Source organism: Seriola dumerili, unplaced genomic scaffold, assembly GCF_002260705.1.
Source record: "Seriola dumerili isolate Sdu_G_001 unplaced genomic scaffold, Sdu_1.0 BDQW01000367.1, whole genome shotgun sequence".
Lineage (NCBI taxonomy): Eukaryota > Metazoa > Chordata > Actinopteri > Carangiformes > Carangidae > Seriola > Seriola dumerili.
In genome coordinates this window covers 1,015,955-1,037,078 of record NW_019174622.1, presented here as the reverse complement: position 1 = coordinate 1,037,078, position 21,124 = coordinate 1,015,955, and the positions used below count along the sequence as shown (strand labels likewise).

The following is a 21,124-nucleotide window of genomic DNA, read 5'->3' as shown; positions in this document are numbered from 1 at the left end:
CCGTTTCACAGCAGTTACACTGGATTTCCAAGGTTTATCCAGAGTCACAACAGCAAACAAAATTCATCAAACATGTCCATAGAGACGTCTCATTCCACTGCTGCAGCACCACTCACTTCTACTGTGTTTATTTGTATGTTCAGGATGTTTGAAACCCTCATAGTTTCTCCGCAACAGAGCTAAATACCTTAGTTCTGTGTCACGCTTCGGAGCTCCAAAGCGTGTTTACTGGCAAAGGAACAATTGTTTAGAACATAGGGATCGACAATGAAGGAAAAGGGGAAAAAAAAAAGGATTATGATGCAGAGAAGTTTCTATGAACCTTCAGAGGTTTTTGTTTTGTTTTGTTTTGTTTTTTTCCCCGCTGTGACAGTGACTCACCGTCAGAATCCATGATAACGGCTGCAAATCGAAGCCGATTACAGTGTCTGTCCTCTGTAAAGGAGCAAACCTTTTTTTTATTTTTTTTTTTTACCCACCACTTCCCTTCAAGCCGAAATGTGGTGAGGTGGTAAATGAGGTGGTATTTACCTACAACAGTACAGTTACAACAGTGGGCAAACATGGCAATCCTGTAATGAGGACAGATATACACCCAACTGTGAAACGGCCAGACAGCTAGACAACAAAACATTATTCATTATTGTTAATATTATTCTTATTATTAAACTGGCTAGCCTTGTTCTTATTTGTTAGCAGTGTCACACACTGTAAATTAGACTGTTAGCTCTTCTCTTCCCTCCTTTTCCCTCTTTTCTTATTGAGTTATTTTTGATTATTTCAGCCTCCAGAGGGGTTCTCTCTCTCTCTCTCTCTCTCTCTCTCTCTCTCTCTCTCTCTATTTGGGGAAGTGAACATCCTCCTTCATGCACCATCTATGATTCATGGCTTTGTTCAGAGATGATGGGCAGGAGAAGGAGATGATGAAGAGTATGGCAAATTGATTGGAAAGCATGACTTGGCAGACAGCATTGGCAGGAAGGTGCGGGGGGAAGGGGGGGGGGGGGTGCGATGGCGGGTTGGAGGTGCGAAAGTAAGCACAAGCATTGGAACGGTTTTATTTGGACTGGCTCACCGTCTTTGGCAAATTGAATCTTGGAGCCCTTGTGCTTCCAAATGATGGTGGGCGGCGGCGAGCTGACCACATCGCAGACGATGTCGGCATCGTCGCCTTCGCTGAACTCCTGTGGGCTCGGAGCGCTCTCGAAAGTGATCTTCTCTGTAGGGAAATGGGACAAACGCATACGTTATACATGTTTATGAATATCTCCATGTTCAGACTGACACTTCTGAGGTGAAAACTCTCATGTGGTATATTTATACTGCATGAAAAAAATCTTATAGCTGATTAGCGGCGTAATGAGGCACCATATGGTTGCGCTTCTGCTTTTCTAATAAAAGTTTTGTTGGTTTAAATTTGATGAATTCACAGATGGTGTGGGAAGGTAGCTGAGGTAAAGACAACTCAAAGACTCTAGGTCCACACTGAGACAGACAACAGCAGAGTGAAAAAAGAAAATCACAGCGACCTCATTCATTCTGATGGGACTTCTCTGGAGGTGCCAAAACCCTTTGCATTTTCTTTTTTTAACACAGAGCTGTTTTTTGGTCTGAAGAGGACGTGTTAATTAATTGTTTGGAGATTTAACCAAAGAGGACTTAATTGTCTTGGAAGACATGATGGCATGACTTCACGTTCTCATCTGCTGTATACATTTAAGGCCTTTTAAACATATGTTTATATATGAATAATTCTGGGATCGACGTCTTTAAAGATAAATTGGAAGCTAAGCTAAGGAATGACATTATATTCTCCTCAATGGTTTTGCATTCAAATGGATTCAAACGGAAATGAATTACTTCCTGGATTATACTGACTGGAAAAAAACACGTTGCCTGTGGACATAATCCAGGTGGCAATTATGTTTCCATTTGAATTTATATGGTAAAACCATGTAGTAGAACACAAATGTAATTTCTAGGAGACAGTGTTGCAGGAAGAGCTATGTTTTTGTACTATGAAAGGAATACAAATAGCTTCAGATACCACACACACAAACACACACCTACACACACTACACAACCAATACAGACATAAACCTTCAGGCCGCAGATACAAGTGACTCATATTCAGGACCAAACCATGTCAAGCTTTGTGCTCACAACCATCAGACTCATTAATGCCTGAGTTAGTCTGGGGCTTGACCTTACTGACCCCTTCTACTTTTTTTTATTTTTTTAATCAATGGACAGTTTTAAACACACTTACTGTCTTAAACTGTTCTCCACTAGCTAAGTTTTACTCGCTTGTAGTCTCCTCTGTGTTTTTCCTTTTTCTGGCATGTGTTGTACGCACTGTTATTTCTGAGTTTAAGTAACTAAACAGAGGGAACAGATTGTTTCCTGTCTCCTTCTCCACTATCAACTGTCTGATAAAAAAACAAAAAAAAAACAGCAACAAATCCAAGAGACATTATATTTCCTTCAAAATGCATTTGCTGCTGCAACAGAATTATTTATTTATTTTCTGAAAACAGGCAGGATGTGATATCATGAAACATTTTGAGTTTGTCTTTATGGCCAGATATGCAAAGTATTTTCCTGTACAATCACACATCGTTCTCTGTAATTTATCATATTTCAAAATAAAATGCTGGTGTTGACACCAAGCAGCAGCCAACACAGGAAATGAGGAGGCCGGTTAGAAAGAACTGTACCTAAAAATGAAGTTCCCCTAAATCTACAAAAAATAAAAATAAATAAATAAATAACTGAAATACTTCTTCCCTCAAGACAGAAGTTTGGACCTCAATGTCCAATTGCATTTCTTCTTATGTGCGTCTTGCTAGCAATTTTCGAAAGCTGTCTCTGTTAAGGCTCGAAGTGGGATGCTGTGAGGTGGATTTGCTTTGACTGGCAGGTTGCTCGGGCTAGCACTCTGAGCCTGACCCCGGCTGCATCCAGCCGTGTCCACCTTTGCTTCGATTTGAATGTACTGCCTTCAAACAACTGACAAAATGGCTGCGAGGAGTCAACAGCAATTTCAGAAAGCAAACCGTTCATTTAAAAACCTACAGGGGATCTCACAGGCAGATTGTTTATGAAGTGCATGGTCTAGTAATGTGAATACTTTCTCTGCACATTATTTTGATATGATTTTTGATGATATGATTGTGTCTGGCTGTGGTAATGATTTGCTTCATTTAAAGACACTCTGAAGGCATTATTCGACCAGAGACAGACTCCAGGACTCTGAGACTTACGGAAGATCTTCACTTGGACCGTGGCCTGAGCCTCCTTGTCCGCGTTCTTCGCCACACACTTGTAGATGCCAGCGCTGTCCACATTGGCGTGGTATATGGTGAGGGTCGACGTGCTTTCATCACTGCGGCTCACAAAAATGTCTGGCCTGTTGGGAAAGATCTTCTCGCCGCTGGGGGCATACCAGTCTATGTCTTTAGCATCTCCCACCACTGCAGAGCAGGAAATGAGAAGAGAATGAGGCAAAGAAAACATCATGTCAGAACAATTACTTCAACAAGTTTGAGCAAGACTCTGTGCTCTCATGATCAGTCAAGTCATTATTACTTCTACAAGTCTAAAAAGAGAATATGTACACTTCGTAAATCAAGAATTCTCGTTGTAAATATCTTGGAAACATTATTGTTAAATCAAAACCCAAACGTCCTACAGTAGCTGTCTTTTCAACATCAGACCAAATATGCTAATTACAACATAAAAGATTTGTAATTGTAAATAGTTTCTCTTTGCTCAGTTGGACATAGGATTATTCAGTAGGAGGCAGTTTTCTCTAAAAGAAAAATCAAACAACTTTCCCACATCATTCATTTTTTATAAGGACAAGTGTAAGCTGAGAACATTAGGAACACAAAGGGTCCTAAATGCATTTTGACATTCTTTTCAATGAGGGAATTGGGAGTTCAAGCTAAAGCCACAAAGCTAAAAAGAAATTTAAAGTCAAGGCTTCATATTCCACATGCACAACGACACTGAGCTCTTCACAGACGTTTCTCTGCAAGTTGTAATGTAGCAACAGGTCAATAGTTCGAACCAATTTGATACTATTTTAGTACAAGGACCTTTTAAAGGGTGAGTTCATCCAAACTATCGAAAACATACGGTATATTTTTAATGACACATGCAGCCATGTGGATCATTTTGGTTTTAGTGCTCCAGGTTTTGAGTCATCCGCTTCCGAGATTTCTGCCTCAACTAATTAATTAATTAATTAATTAATTACTAATTAAGTAATCTGGAAAAAAAAAAAGAAAAAAAAAAGACATCTCTTTTCAGAAACAGGGTCCACATTAGTGCAGAGATTGTGTGTCGGCTGCCTCCTCCACTCCCCGCCCTCAGTTTACTGCTGCACTCTCATTGGATATGACTCATCTCCGCTGCGCTGTGATTAAAAGCACATCTTATTTTTAGCAACGAGAAAAATCAACGAGGTCATGACACGTTTGGGATCTGGTCAAACTAGATGAACCGCGTCCATCGGCAGATTCTTTGCCGACTTGAGATTGTTTTGTCTCGGATCAGCGTCGGGCAGAACTAGACCTCACTGTGAACAGTTGTCATATATATTTCTTAGGTAGAAAGAAGAAATTCCAAAGAAAACTTCTAAGTATATTCTGTGGAGTAATGGGGACACTGGGTCTGGTAAGAGATAATGATACAGATTTTCGAGTGGTGCTTTGAACATCAATTTGGATCAAGCAAACCATTAGTTTACAGGCTCTCCAGACACAGTTTTATAATATCTAACCTCTGACTGACATGGATTTATTCATGTACAGATTGCTCTATAATGTCAGACATCTGACTTACCTAATGCATATACCACCTGGATTTCAGACAAGCTGATAGCTGCACATGTACAGTACACTGAAAACACAGTGAAAGTACAAGACCTCTCTCTCATTATCTCTTCAGACGGCACCGCTCTCCCACCGCTCTCCCACCTCTCAAAAGCCCTCTTCCCTACCCGACTGTGATCTCAGAATAAACTGATATCCTTTTTCAAAGCACCGCCTTGTCTTGTCTCGAATTTCTTTAACACTTAACTCCTAATGAGGGTACATTCACGTGTACAGCAGTGTCATTATTTAAACTGACTTGTGTCACTGTCTTCAAATAACCTCAATTAATACTGCTGCATTCTACAGTATGTACATGAGACGACACATTCATCAAGCTGTGACCCAGGATGCGCCCTTACCTTCGCAGAGGAAAAACTTGGACTCTCCTACGCTGATCTCTCCTTGCGTCGGAGTGATTTCCACCTGGATGGCGGCTGGATGAAGAAAAGCAGAAAGGACAAACATACACATTATTTTCTGGTTCTATCGGGACAAATGGTGACACAGGGGCAAAGCACAATAGGGCAGGGCTTAGAATCAAATTGCTTTGCCCGCTCAAAAGAGCAACCATTTTTCATGCATACCCTCTATGAATTAAATCTTTATGGTCACTAGAGTGCAACATCTCCCTGTGCAGATGGGTTATGACTCCACATTTTCTACTAGGACCCTGTTGAACTGACAGGTTGTTCGCGGGCTTACTTGTTGGGGATATATGGTACAAAGAAAGCCTTGCTAACGGTGCGATCATTGACATTAGAGAGGAGTTAAAATGAGGCGATTAAGACGATGGTATTGAATTACGATTGTTGGCCATCTTGTTCGCCTAGGCGCAGCAATAACACAGGTTTTTCTTTTTTATTTACAAACCCTCCCGCCCAACCCCACACTGTTGAGCAAGGTTATACTGTAGGGCTGGATACTGAGTGATTTGCATTATCACAAAGAACTGAGATAATAGCATCCTTGGCCTTGTGATTCACTCGTAAGACGCTATACCTCTTGCCACACACATTTCAAAGTGTAAGCTGCTAATGAATCATGCACCTGTGACCCTGTGACAATCAAATGTCTGACACTTTCCAAAGTCAAAGCATTAAGCAGGCACCACATGACAGCAATAAGCTGACTGAATAACATGAAGGCACAGTGCAGACAGATGGAGACTGTGCGGCAAATTATCTGACTATCAACAATAATAAAAAAAAGAATGAGGTATTTTGGATGTTTTGCATGTTTAATTAGTTTGTGGTAAGCTGATCTTCAGTCCTCTGCAGGAATATTAAGTATATTCAGTAACACTATCTAAAGATTTATTTTTCCACTCAGTGTTTATAAAAGCCACCTGACTGAGTCGTTGCAGGGCGCTCTCATATTCGTTTTCCCCATCCCTGCTTCTCCTGGCAGAAGATTTAGGAGGCATAATGCCAGAAATCAAAGCATATCCTTTTCCTTAAACTCCATTGCACTTAATTTCTCAGCATCAGCTAAAGCCACAGTCACGAATATGATATTTAAGGAGTCCAGAGAAACACCTGGTGTTTGTTCCTTCCTGCATGCTCAAAACTCGTGCGTATTCAAATCCAAAGTGTCAAAATGTGAAATAATTTTCAAAGCCTAATCAGGGAATCATCTCTTGCACGTGTGCACCAGACTGAGGAGAGATGTGATGATTTTTTTTTTTTTTGAAAGTGAAATGCTTTAATGTAAGACTTCTGTCTTCAGTGATGTGTGGAATGGGAGTGAAGCACAGACTGCGAAGCAGAAACGCCACTGAATCGTGATCCGGAGCTTGACAGAGAAATCCCACTGAGCCTTCAGCATGTCGCCACTTCACACAAATGAGTGAGTCAGTCTCTGCCCAATTCTCACCAGGAAATTCATGGGAATGATTTGCAAGGACTTTGTGAGGGTTTGCCAAGACAGGTAGCCAATTATTGTCACAGCACAATATGAGCTATTGGTTCTTCATAATGCAACAATCTCATAGTTATAGAAACATGTTGGTGAGTAAGAGGAGACAGCCGCAGTCACAGCAGTGGCCTTCGTTTCCCTCTTTATCTCTGCACACTCCTTTATGTGAAAAGCCATCATCATTATGTTGTGAGGTTGAACCCGAGCCAACATACTGGGTCGAGCATTTAGATCTGCAAAAATGTACACAATTCGCTTTTGTGTTTAGAGCAACAAACAAGCAATGGAAGAGGGGCACTGTTGTTCCAGCAGTGAGCCTCCAGCAGCCGTAGCCTGCTATGTTTGGCTTTGTGTAAACAAGCAAAGCCGGCCTAATGGAGGGTCTTCTGAACGGCAACACACCGGGATCTTTGTGCCGAACGGGCCAGAGAGAGAAGACACAACTACGACAGGTCGTTTGTCAGGAAAATATGAAAATAAATTAAGCGTTTGAACGGGCAACAAATGCTGTAATTTTCCTGGTCAACAACAGGCTCAAGTATTGATTTCATTACATTATTCAAGGCGGGAATAATATCTCCCATATGGCTAAGTCAAGAAGTCATACAAATATTGATTTGCAGTAAAACACTGCATGAGAGCCCGAGCTTTTGTTCCAGGCTAGCATGCAGCCTCTAGAGGTGAGGAGAACCACTATGCACGGTATGTTTGCTTCTCCAGGCTGGAGGTAGATACAAAGAAAACAACATATCCATTTCCTTCCCTCATCTGGTAAGATCACAGATACAATGCAAACCCCGGCCATGCCTCCTAACACTGAGACAACTGGCCAAAAATCAACTGATCATATCTGCAACACTAAAGACAACAAAAAAAAAAAAAAGAGTTCAGGCGGTGTGGGAAAGATAGCTATTCCCAAAGCCATTTTCTCAGGGTATGTCTCTAAATGGCCACTTGTGCTGTGTCTCCATGATGAAGTGGCTGTTGAGTCTCATTTGTCAAGCAAAAGTGTGACTTCGTGTCTCTGCTGAGAACATATCGTAAGAAATAAAATGAAGGTGTAAAAACGAGAGACGTCGTCAGGTTTAATTACTGAGCGAATCCGAAGCAACACGAACAGGTTCAAGTATCAAGAAACTGAAGTCATATACGCTGTTCATTGTCTTAGATATTTCATCTTAACAGACTATATAAAATAAATGCCAGGGAGCCATAAAATATTCTTGCCAATGTTCTAAAGCATGATGGTTCTACTTATAACACTGTAGGCACAAATAAATTTGAAATTTCTCTATAATTTTCAGATCATACTTAAGTACTTTTTTTTCACAAAAACGAACTAAACAAACAAACAAACAAACAAAAAAAAAAACTGTAAAGAGACCAACAATAATATTCAAAAGAGAAAATAATACAAGACAAATTACACTGAGAAAAAGACTCTTCAAAATCACAGCCATTAAAACCTAATTTCCCTAATGTCAGATGGCAATTGTAAATCTGGTGCTTGCTTGGTTCAGTCATTAACATGCAGGTAAAAAAAAAAAGGTGCGGGAAAAACTGAATAAACAAATTAAAAAGTACTATTCTGTATCAGACTTATTCAGTGAGAGCACATATTCATGGAAATTAAACATTCGGCCTCTTTCTGAAAATATGTAAGAGGGGGCATCTTTGAGAGCCTCCTCCTTAATAGAGGGGCATTGTGAAGGTCGATGCCCCCTGAAATACAAGGCAACGTCATGTTCGCAGTGACCTGACCCCACGAAAACATATAAAGGAGTGTGAAGTCCTGTGCCATTCATCCTAACCTCCGCACAGCACTCTGGATGTCAACGCATTTTTTGAATATATACAAAGCGGGGGTGTCCGAGGTAAAACCGCAGTGTTACGGAGCTCTTTCATAAGGTGATATGTTGCTGTCAGGACGGATTTATTTAAATATGAGAATTGGTTAGGACTTTAAAATAATACAAAGCTGGATAAAATAAAGAAATACAAGTTATAATTTGTAGTAAAGGTTGTAATACTGTATCGTAGGTCCTTAATCTACTGTATGTGTATTATAAACGTTTTCAAAGTTGTGATATTTAGATGAACTTGTATTGATGCTTTAGAATCGGCAGAATTGTAAGTTATATCGTAAATATACTAAAGCAGCAGTATGATCCTTTAAGGCAGTGAAATTAAGAAAGACCTGACCTAGATTATGTGAGTGGAAAGGTAAATGAGGGCTGCCCAGGAGCAAAGGAGAGCCGGGGGAAGGAGGTGTAGATTAACAGAACGGATAGAAAGAAGTGCTTGTCATAGTGAAGAGAGAGCTTAGATAAAGGATGAAGCTATCTGTGCCCTGATGTGCTCACTCATGACACCAATCTAATATCCAGCCACTAAGCCTGGCCCTCACTTTCAGTCCTCTCTAAAGACTCATAAACCTCTCTGTCTCCTCTCAAGAGTCCTTCTTTACTCTTCATTCGAATGCTCAGACACCTATAGTCGCATCGCCCTGCACTTACACAAACAGCGACTCCTCTATCATGCAGATCAGCATATTTTCACATGAAGGCATCTGGGAGTATGTGGGAAAGAAAACTCTGTAAATCGCTGTAAATCTAGACTTTGGAGAGAAAGCCCACTGGATATTTTTCAGAAATACATCCTTTGTTGTCATATGCATGGCTGCATGCTTTCATTTAAATCATAATTGGCACAACACTGATCTTTGCAAAACATAATACCCTTTTCCTTCAGTAATATTGGTCCGTGCCTCCCAACTATGATTTGTGTTCTTTTGAGAGGAACGTGTTCTTAATAAAAGGCAGAGCTGCAGACATGAGACTCAACTCGAGTCTGTTTTAAGTCAAAAATGAGAACTTGAGACAACTTGGACTTTTTCCAAAAGATTTTGAAGCAATGATAAAGAGTCTGTGAAACTAATACGCACCAAAAATACTTTAACAGATTATTAAACTGGGACCAGTCGGGACCATAACGCCAGACCTCACAATTCATAGGCCTCGAGCTACTTTCATTACTTCAGGACCCGGACATTCACGTTGAGAGGTTGGTAAAAGTAATCTCAGTCATTAGCTGTGTAGATGTATGGGTAGTCTTAGCTCCCGCCTGGAGTAATAAGTGTGACCGTTTGAGAATCTGTCTCTGTCTGTACTTCAGTGGCTTTAATACACTCACATTACTCACTACAGTAAAAAAAACAAAAAAACATTTGTGTGGTCAAAGCAGCAACATTAGAAGCATATTTTGGACCAGATTGTTGGAATATTCTATTAAAATACATCAGTACACCAGTATGAATGAAGATAGTGAGTGAAACAGACCGAGCTCCGGCTAATTTGAGCAGTGGGCTAAAGCGAATGCTGCGCTAAGACTGGAGATTGGAGCTCAACAGCATCTTACATCATCCCTGAGAGGACGTTACTGACACACAGTCAAGCTAATATCCTGAAGCAGGGCTAGGCTATAGGCTTGAACTTGGACATACAGCTAATGATAACTAGCTAACTTGGATGCAGTGAGTCAGACTGAAGAACCCCCAGAGGAATCTGGGTTTTCTGGTTCACCCATAGAGTTTTAAATGATCCGCTGCAGATATTTCTGTCTGCACAGCAGCTCTGACAAATACTTGTATAAATAAAGTTCCAATCTGCCTTTCTCTTCCTGTAGACTTTCACTGCCATGTCCCTTATATTTCAAGCTTTTCAGGGCAACACAGCTGTATAACCAGAGCTGACAGTTTCCACCATCAAACCTCAGTGCATCCTGTTCTTTCTTTTTTTTTTTTCCGGAGAAAACAACAAAAAAACAAAAAAACAGACAGGTTGTTCCCTGAAACCATCCACAGAGGCAATTAGAGGCCACAGCAACCCAAGACACCGAAAGCTATTTCCCTATATCCACATGGAGGACGGTATCCCACAGTTACCTTTCTCCTCACAGCAACTGTTTGCTCATTAATATCTCCTTACAAACCCTGTCTTTTAAATTGTCTCCTAAGAACAACATTTATAACTCAGTCGCAGCAGTAAATACACCAAAAACATGCCACACAAGTTATATATTTTTTTTAATCAATGTTCTTCATGGAGCCTGATTGTAGAAACACTGAGGTCAATCTGTTGGTCCTACTTCCCCCAGGGAGCAATTACATTTCCTCCAAACTTAAAGCAACACAATAACAGAACATTTGAACCTTGACGTTGCTACCTTATAAAAACAAAATGGCCGTACAGGTTCTAATTAAAACGAGAGATAAACACGAAAACAATGAAACTGCAATTTATTTTTCCATTTCTCACCATTTTGCTTATTAAAATTCTAAACTCACTTTTCATAAGCATGCAGGCCAACAGGATCAAAATTAAATTACACTGGTGTTATTCTTTCATAAACAAAGAGAGGCAGGGTCTGTTGTGAGAAACTAGAGGTATTAATTGACACCCTCTTACCCGAATATACAGTACATCCATACATACAAACATTAACACATTCACACACATACCCTATGTTTGCCTAGTTAATAGCTTGCCAAGCTGACTGATTATTCAAGTTATTAATTTGACAAAGTTGGGAAAGAACTTCGATGGAGGAGCACATCCGAAGCTACTCACGGTAAGCTCAGAAGCAATATTAGCAATGGTGTATTAATTTGCTGATAATCCCTCCATACTTTGAAGCAAATACGCCTGTGAGGTTTTAGTAACAATGACCAAAACCACAGAGTGAAGATATGAGTGCTGACCATTCTCTAGTGAGAGGATTATGGACTTTACAGCCCGCTACTGTAAATAGGCTTTTAGCATCTTAACAGCAGAGTTCTTTTAATTCCAAATTACGTAAGTGCACAAATATTTATACGGGCCACATGGCCATCATTACTTCATTTCAGGATGCGCAAGTTTGTTGTGTGAACAAACAAGAAGTAGTCGCTTCTGCTGGGGGAAAACCTGAGGTTTGAGGCAGCTTCTGTCCCGTCTTGGATCAGGAGGTTTGCATGGCTAATTGGAGCCTGGCAGCCGGTGCTGACTGGCTCCATTACAAGGAGGCTACAACAGTCAGCTGTTGGTGCTTAACATGCAAGTCATGATGGAGCAAGCACACACTATGCAGGGGCAGACAGCACTGTGTAGGGCCACGCTGGGATGCATACATCACTGGCACATACACACAGGAAGCAGCTCTTGGAGGATGTACAGCAGATGCACTATTTTGGTTTCACTTTTCTCACTGTTTATATGAACTGTCAAGTGCTATTGTAGATCTCGAGTGCTGTTGCTCATAAATCACTGCAGCCTGACAAAAGGTAAAGACGTTAACAATGAGGACAAAGACCCAAGCAAGATCCAAGAACGCACCTGATGTCACTCTCTCTTTCCGACAGGAGGAAATCTTATTTCTACATCTCTCAGAAAATTGGGAAGACAGGTTCCTCCTATATTCCCCTGAGGCAGTAAAGAGGAAGTAATGCTGAAATGAATTCTTGAGACATTATGAGATAATTTTGGTCTTAAATTGATGCTATTCCATTTTATATGAATATTATGGGGCATCTTTGCCACTGTATGACAACTGAAATGTGAGAGAGATGGGAAAAACTGGAAGAAGGCCCAGACTCAAATTGAAAACTTGTTATTATATGGTATGCCATATTAAACTGAGCCACTCTATGTTAAACTGCAGCTATAAGTTGCACTTCAAAATGTGATTTCGCTTGCTGAATTTTAGCGGCCAGAGAGAACCACCACTGAGACCAGGTGAAGTAAGCTGTGTAGGATCTATTCTTGGAATCCAGTGGGATTTTCTACTGCGAGTATTCACTTCAAATGGGCTGTAATGAGGGGGCACTGAAGCATAGACTGGAGCTAAGATGGGACACAGCCATATCTCTGACTGAATCGAGCCTGACTTCCCATTCTCAGCAATGCAAGACAGAAGAAAAGAAAAAAAAAAAAAAAATCAAAGGCCTAAAATTGTACGTGACTCAACTGATGATTATTCTCATCCGATTTATTCTAATCTTTAACTCTGAGGTCTTTCTTGTAGTCGTCACTCTCTTTCTTTCACAGTAGCCTCCTCTTGAGTACTGAAACAGCATTTGTGCAAATTCCTTCATCATTGAAGTGGTTAAGTTAATCAAATGCTTGAATACAGTTTTGTATGATTTGTGTCAGGTTGAGATACAAACAAACCGTCCATTCATTGATGCTGATGTCACAGAGCGGACAGGTGCGGTGGGAAGATTCACTTCCCCTGATCGCACATTTTCAAAGTGAGATCAGGAATTTAAACTAGCAATCCTCCGACCTTCAAAACCTTTAACACTTACAGTGCTGAAGAAACAAAAAAACCTAATAAAATAAAAAATAAAATAAAACCACTTCTTCAACTTGGATTTCGGGGCAGAGAAAATTTTCAAAGACCACATGGGAAAATAGTGTCAATCACAAATCAAGTACGAGTGTCAGATATGACCTCACCTGCACACATCAAGCCCCTCTGCAAGCCTCCTTCTACCCTCTGAAAGCTCTGTAAGTCACGTCACGTCAAGTCCGCTTGTATTAGCCGATATCACATGGAGTTGGACGTCTCTGTGGACTAAACAGACCCACCTCTCCCTCTCACCTCTCTCTCACCCTTTCAGACTTAAAGAAACTTCTCCACAAACTTCAATTGGAATTCTGGCAGGCCCTTTTCGAAAAAACCTCCACTACACCCTTTACAGCACCGCATAACCACCAACACACCTTCTCAGTACCGGCTCCCAATACACTCTGCAACATCTTACTAAACCCTTCCTCCGCCTTGCCAGTCAATCCACAGAAACGCCTGACACGGCTTCCAGCAGTGTGTTACCCTCGGTTTGATCTCTACACAAAATAAAAAAAAAACATTAAGCCTTTTTCCTTCTTTCCTTTTGTTTTTGTCATTTTTCTTTTTTTTTTAAATACCTCTGTAACCCCCCCCCCCCCCCCCCCCCCACACACACACCTTATTGCCACACACCTTCATGCACCATGTAGTGCTCGAGCATTCAGGCCTGTACCATTCTCTTGGTGCACTTGCCCTTGCTCACTTGTTGAGAACAAGGTGATGACTCAACAGACCATATCAGTTTTTTTTTCTTCTCTTCGTGACTCCTGCCGTCTTTGCCCCAATACTGAACCCTACTTTCAAAGTCACTCAGATCTTTTTTTTCCGCTTGCCATATTGATCCAAAGGCAAAGCAAGTGTCACAGAGCATGACGGGATGTTATCTGCTTTATTTCATCATGTAGAACAGATGCGTGGAAGGATCTAAATTTTTTATGTTCCACTCATTTATTCATGTTATCATTTAATTTGTCATATGTCTGTATACATACTGAGCTGGAGTTGCATTATGCTTACCACACACCGGAAGACTTTGAAAAAGGACTGAAAAGTTTGACACCCTCTCAGATCTGAAGACAACGTGTCATGAAGTTTTTATATAAAGTTAGCAACTCAAATTTGGACTTTGTATTCATAATTTCCTGTTTTATTTTGAAATTATTCTCCTTTCTTTCTTTGCCTCCCTTATGTATTCAATTGCTGGCCTCACACAGAGCGGCTCACATTCTTGCCTCATTACCTCCGGGGAGTCGCCTCCATGCTCGCCATCAACTGCTTCCTGTTTTGGAGAACGCGGCAAGACTAAAAACCTACGATAACGTTAAACATGTTTGATATTACGCCAAGACAAAAAAAAAGAAAAGAAAAAAAAGGCTTCAGACAGCTCGGACATTCTACTTACACCAAATGATCGAGATGATGGGAGGGAAACTCTCATGAAACAGGAGAGGTTTAGAAAAAGAGGGAATTTAAAAGGGAAGATGAAGGTAGAAAACTGCTACTCCTGTGTGACCTTATCTGAGTTATTCCACTCTTACACTCAGATTAATCTTTTCTCCATCATTTATCATTTAGCACTTGACCTTTGTCAATTTTCATTTTATTTGTTCACTTACTTATCTATTTAGTTTTTTATTTTTATTTTTCCTTTCTTTTTCAATTGTTTAGATTATGTTTAAATCCCAAGGACTTCATACCTCTATATCATCTATTTTATACATTAATATCATTTTATAATCCTTTCTTACTTCACTGTATGTATACTTTTCTTTGGCTCAATAAAACATATTCATTTTTATCAATAAAAAAAAGAAAAAAGGTCAGAGTGAGCAACATGAGAACTAGTGCACACTGAAGTATTAACAGTAGTAGTAGTAGTATATTTACCAGAAGTAATTCTTCATTCCCACCTGCACTTTAAATGGAAATGCATTTGCAGGTGAGCAGTGAATATACACAGCAGCTGTTACATTCAGCCTCCTAACAGAACTTACTTTGAGCATTATGTTTCCAATTTGTGTTTCAGAGCCAGATAAATTAGCCTTTCAGAGGCACATTCCAAACTGTCACCACCACTTATCATTAACCTGCTGTACTTTGAGACACCGCACAAAGCACTGAGCGGCCGTTTTCCATGTGCTGTGTGTGGGTGTCAGGCCTTAATCAAATTGACATAGATGTGTCAGCCACTAAGCTCCTTCTCTTCACATCTTTCAGTCATTCACCACCACAGCTTTGTCAGGATTATGCTTGTTGCCATCATTCCCCCAACCCGCCACCACTTCAGTTGTCATACAAGCGCATTACAAGTGGAGAAGGAGTGAATCTGGAAGAACACAAATGTGTGGTGCACAAATCAACAGTGCAAAAATGCTCTTTTCCCCTCCTGCTAACTTCACCGTGCGATAGGTTAGATGCTCCGACACAGGCTACTTCCTGCAGCGCATACTCAACTTTTTCTATTAATCAAAAATGTGCTGTCTCACCTCGTGTCCTCCAAATAAACAACTCTCTGATACATTTCCAATAGCTGCTCCTCTTCTGTCATTGTTAATATCTGGATATTGAACAGAGGCAAAACGGTGGAATGTCCTTCTTTATTCTGACTAATTTGAGCCTTCCCCTTCTGACAGCACGTAATTACTAAACCTGGAGAGAATGCTACACAAAAGGCTAAGAGGCTGACAAGGGATGCGGAAGAGAAAAACAGCTACAGCATGAAATCTGGCTGTGAATAGATTACATGTAAAACCCGCCAGGGTAAAGGGTGACTAAAGATTATAAAACACAAAGCAAAGATCTAAAGCTCTGCTAGAAGCTGCAGTATTCATCATAGCCCACAGCAGAGAGCATGTAGCAGGACTATAGATGTAATGCGTCTGTCCTAAGGGCAACATTAAAGGGAAGGACAGTGGGTATTTTAAAACCCAAAAGGTTCATCTTTTGAGGAGCAAGATTATGCTCAGCCATTTCCATGGCGTTCGGCCCAGCACATGAGGAAACAGTTCGTGAACTAAGTTGAAATTTCGGCGTGATGTTGGTACACGATCAGAGCCTTCGGAGCATCCAGAATGGAGATGAGCATGAAGTTCATGGTAAAATATGATATTTCTTGTGCATAAGTGAGGAGAGGCTCACTACTTAGTCATTATTATACCATCTCATGAAACAAATTGTTGGTTGAAGGGAAAGTTTGATCTAATGGCAGCGCCAGCGGAAAATATGGGCTAACAAAAATTAGGAATCCTCCTCTGGGAATCATAAATATCCACACAAAACTTCCATTACAATCTGTTCCCGACTATATTGCTCTTGACCAACATGTTGGAGGGATCATCCGAACAGACTGACACTGGCATTAGCATTATAAAACTGTGTAGCTAGCGGTGCCAAAAACAATAACAGCAAGTTATCTTTATTGTCTTGTACCCTGCATGACATACTACACTCGTGGTTATTACCCGTATTCAAACAGTGATATGCAGACTGTCAGTGTTAAAAAGTCCACTCATTTATTATCTTTTCTTTCACAATCCCTACCCACTGCACTTCTCAGCTATGGAAAATCATGAAAAGTACTTCCAAGTAATTTGAACCGGGTCTGACCTGAATATGTCTCAGCTCCTACCAATTAACCTGCTCCAGGGTCTTTCTGTCACAAGGTTAAATCTCCTGGTACATTATAATTAACAGAAATACAACCGAGGCCAATCTAGAATATGTTTTAGGACAGAAATTATAACAGATTTTCTCAACCAAAACAATATCACACATTAGCATTCTTTCCTAACAATAAAATTACTGCATGCCTGCTTCATTTTCCATTCACTTGCTGATTACTGCAATTTACTTCCGACTTCATGCAATATATCCAATCATATGTACAAGCAGAAAGTCAAGTTTGCTTGAGTATGAACCAGCCTGACTATTCTCATCTGTGCTGACTCTCACATTTGCTGAAATAACTCTCAGGCTCAGCTATGCCAGGGATAAAACCAAAGTCCTCTGTGGTGACTGCTGGCAACTCACTGTCTTCTTTCAAATTACAGAAAAAGTGCTACTTTCAAATATGAAAATCGAAGGCATGAAGTGGAGCATCTTTTTTTGTCTCACTAAGCACTTACTTATTTTTATTTTTATTTTTTTTGCATCAGGTACAGCTAATGGCTTTTGAGATGCTTTAGACATGGTGGTAAACTTGTGTTTGTGTTATAGCTCTCGGTTCCTGAACATACAGTAAAGCAGGGAATCAGAAATGCTCGGACCAAGAACACAAACAATGGACAGAATCTTTTGAAACAGCAGTTTCTGAAGAGCAAATCAGCACTAAAGCTGAAGCTTCAGAGATAGTACAGTGCTGTTGATGTCAGAGATAGTAGATGTTTTCATTTGTTAAATGGGTCCTTGAAAAGATTTTAAAGGGTAAAAGCAACAGAAAATGGAGAAGTGTTAAAAGAATAAAAGCAGTGTGATTTTATCTTTTGGCGATCACGCCTGTGAAAGCCCACTGCTTGCAACAGTCAGAAGCTCCCAGTGATTGGACTGTAGCTTTAATAATACATGACCCAGAGTTTGACTTGAAATGTGTCAACCACCGGGGGAAGAAAACACACCTTGAGCAGCTTTTCTATCTGAAATGCAACAGCAGAAGAGCAACTGCTGCTGCATAGCCAAACAAACAAACAAACAAACAGACAGACAGACAAACAGACAGAAAGACAAACAGACAGAAAGAGAAACAGACAGAGGGCTGCAGCTCAAGTCATGACTGAGCATTAAAGGCAGGTATGTGCCAGCTTGTGCCTTTTGCGTCATAGTGTTGCTGTTAGACCCCTCAGATGAAAATCAAGTTTTGAACCTTGTTAACATCCATATGATGTTTTTTTTTACATAATACGAGACGTGTTGAAGAGTGAAATGATCATCAACACCATGACTGAGTGTTTCCACCTTGAACTGCATTGAACCAATGACAGTCTCATAAAAACAGATTCAGGGTTTCATACGTCAAAAACCTAAGGAACCAATCCTGTCAGCTTGTGGGGGCGGGGCTAAATAAACCTGAAACCTTGTCAGAAGAGAGAGAGTGAGAGAGTTAGCATTAGCACTGACTCTCGTCAAATCTGGGTGTGGCTGAGTCTCTCTCTCTCACCATCTTTATACTCTCTGCTCTTTCACCTGTCAACCTGGAGCAAGCAGGTGGTGGGCAGGGCACAAGGCCTGATCCAGTAGATGTGCTTTATGTCCCAGATTTCAATTAGCAAAATATGAGATGCTGGATAAGTTTAATGAGCTGTTAAAGTAGTAAACTAATTTGTTGTTATTTACAATTACATGTGCTTGACCTGATTGGACTCAAAAATGGTTCAAACTCATTACAAAACAGTCTTGATAGTTGATTTGGACTTTTGGACTGAATTATCTGAACACGTGCGGTATATATCCACCACCACCTCTAGAAATATCCCACTGTCTCTTCATGCAACACGACTGAAAGACTTCCATCTTCTGCTGAAAGGGGTCGCGTTTGAGTTTGACATTACGCTCAAATGGAAACACTGAGAGTCGGTCTACATTTCCCATTCGAGTTTTATTTTGGCTCTCGAATGAATTCAATACTTTTCATGCATTCTCTCTGCATGCTCAAAGGCCAGTGTGAGTGAAATTGCCTGTCTGCACCCTAATTAACTAATGAGGCCAAAAGGGCCTAACCGCTACCCCCACCCTCTTTCTTTGTTTGACCCTGAGGTGGCCCTGATTCTCACCAAACAGATAATGACTGCAGAGCTACAGAACACTCCCTGGCATACTAATAGCAGAGAAACTAATAATACCAAGCACAGCAGCAGTCAGCTTAGATCATCTAAAATACATTAAGGTCTTGTTCCTTTTACAGCAAACTTTTCACAAGAATATTTCTCCATGTCAGGGTAAAAGCAACCAGTGTGTGTAAACGAAGTTTGATCCTTTCTAATCACATCCTATTTAGCTTTTACTGAATCATGACCTCACTCTGCCAACTTCCAGTGTTTGCAGCAATGGGCCGACTCTGAATTATTCCCAAATCAATCTAGTGCATGGAGAAAGAGTGCACCCAGGGCTGTAGCTAATTCTGTAAACATTTTTTTTTTTGTTGCTTAGGGCTCCAAGGCTTTGCTCCTTAAAGGTTATGTTTTGCCTTGGATACAAGGTGAATGAATACCTGCAATGAATAATATACAGATAAATAACCAAACCTACACTGGCTGGGCTTGTAATGCAGTTCATAAGCTTTAGGTTACCACATTTTATTTACCACTAAAGCTCCCCAAAGCTGCAATATTGGAGCAGTTGTTATAATTAATTAGACTCATCTAGTATTCATTTGTAATCATTACTATTTGTTGTTAAAGTCATATTCGTGACCGGGGACACATCAGCACTCTAGATTGACACTCGGGGGGGAAACAAGAGCTGTGAGCTGTGGCCTGTGAAGCAGATTGAGCAGGTTTGTAAATTTGCAGTAAGTATTTGCAAATGCACTCACTCTCACTTTGGCTCTGCACAAGCAAAACAATGAGCTAAAAGAGGCTAAAAAGCTCCCTAAAGCTGAGAGGAACTGCAGTCATGCCGACTTGTTACTATGAGCGAAACATTTTACATCGCACATCCTTTGTTAATTTAAAAAAACATTGATTAGTGGAGCTTTAATAGCTTAAAATTATACATGATAACCTTGGGTATCCCCCATATGAGCATAGGAGATAAATGATGATCCAAAACAGATTTCATTTAAAACTCTGGCCTTAGTGGCTTTCACAGAGCTTTCCACTAAAAGCTTTCCTCACACGCTGAGCATCTGAGGAGCTGCTGTGGTCTTATCCTTCATGGGCCAGCAGCCTCATCTGAATTGTTGACAGTGGCTAAATGACCCAAGAGGCATTTTTGGCAGCAAGCGGTTTAGATAAACTTGCTGAAATGGAGTCAGTCATAGCTTCCCCTCCAGGGACCTCAGAGAGCACCCTGGCTCCAGGGTCGAGTGGTTATCACCATCTATACTTCCAAAATACCATTCTCCAGATACATGTAACTCTTCCATGGTCGCACAACAAGTGGACAGAAAATGTACAAATCAGCGATATGGAGATTTAGAGATATAGTGATCTGAAACCCATTTAAGTGGATCTGTCGTAACCACAATTTGATAAATTCAAGATTTCAGGTTCCAAGAAAAACTTTAAATATGAGAAAAATCATCACCTTTCAAAACCTCATGCCGTCAAACAGCTGAACCTGATGAAAATATACTGACCTGTACAAAAGCTGATCACACTGACAGAACTGATTCTGTCACTCGGCCAGATGACGACAGTACATGCCACCAATCATAAAACGGTGGAAGTGGCAGAATGAGTCAGCTGGGGGAGTATAATGCAGGGAGCTGACCTCTGTTAGAAATATCACCATTATCAATCTAACACAGCCGTGAAGTGGATGGCCTTCTGTTATTAGGGGCTGCTCTTTTGGCTTGATGAATTCCTTTTCAATCTTTGCATTTTTGCTGCCTGATAATGAGCCACGCAAGGAATGACATATTTGGGTTGGGTGATGTTAATGTCAGTATTGATGGTGGCGGCGGCGGCGGCGTGTGACAAAACGGGGAGAAAAAAGGTCTCAGAGAAAAAAGAAAAGAAAAAAAAAACATCATTGTAAAATTGCTATCTTATTTTGGATTGCAAATAACTCAGATTGTGCTAATTGGCTGCTGTTATCCACTTTAGAGAAACAACTGACGAATCAAAGCTCCGCAGGTTGCTCGCCACTGAGTAAAAAATTACAAATACCGATCCACTTTATGACACAAAGAGAGTGTCCTCTGCAGAATTAAACAGGAGAAAGGTGTTGTTGCTGCAGTTAAACAGTTTATACTTCCTATTTGATAATGAGAATGCAGGTAGAATAAC

General features: G+C 40.5%; 1 protein-coding gene across 9 annotated transcripts in view; it reads right to left on the bottom strand.

Moving 5' to 3' along the window:
* The window catches only part of LOC111233079 (neural cell adhesion molecule 1-like), a 237,940-nt gene that overhangs the window by 70,240 nt on the left and 146,576 nt on the right, over positions 1-21,124 (bottom strand). For all 9 annotated transcript variants that reach the window (XM_022760826.1, XM_022760825.1, XM_022760827.1 and 6 more), the window contains exons 2-4: positions 5,240-5,314; positions 3,264-3,473; positions 1,076-1,219 (exon numbers count right to left, since the gene is read on the bottom strand). In XM_022760826.1, the coding sequence (XP_022616547.1) occupies positions 1,076-1,219; positions 3,264-3,473; positions 5,240-5,314 (429 nt within the window). The remainder of the gene's footprint in view (positions 1-1,075; positions 1,220-3,263; positions 3,474-5,239; positions 5,315-21,124) is intronic.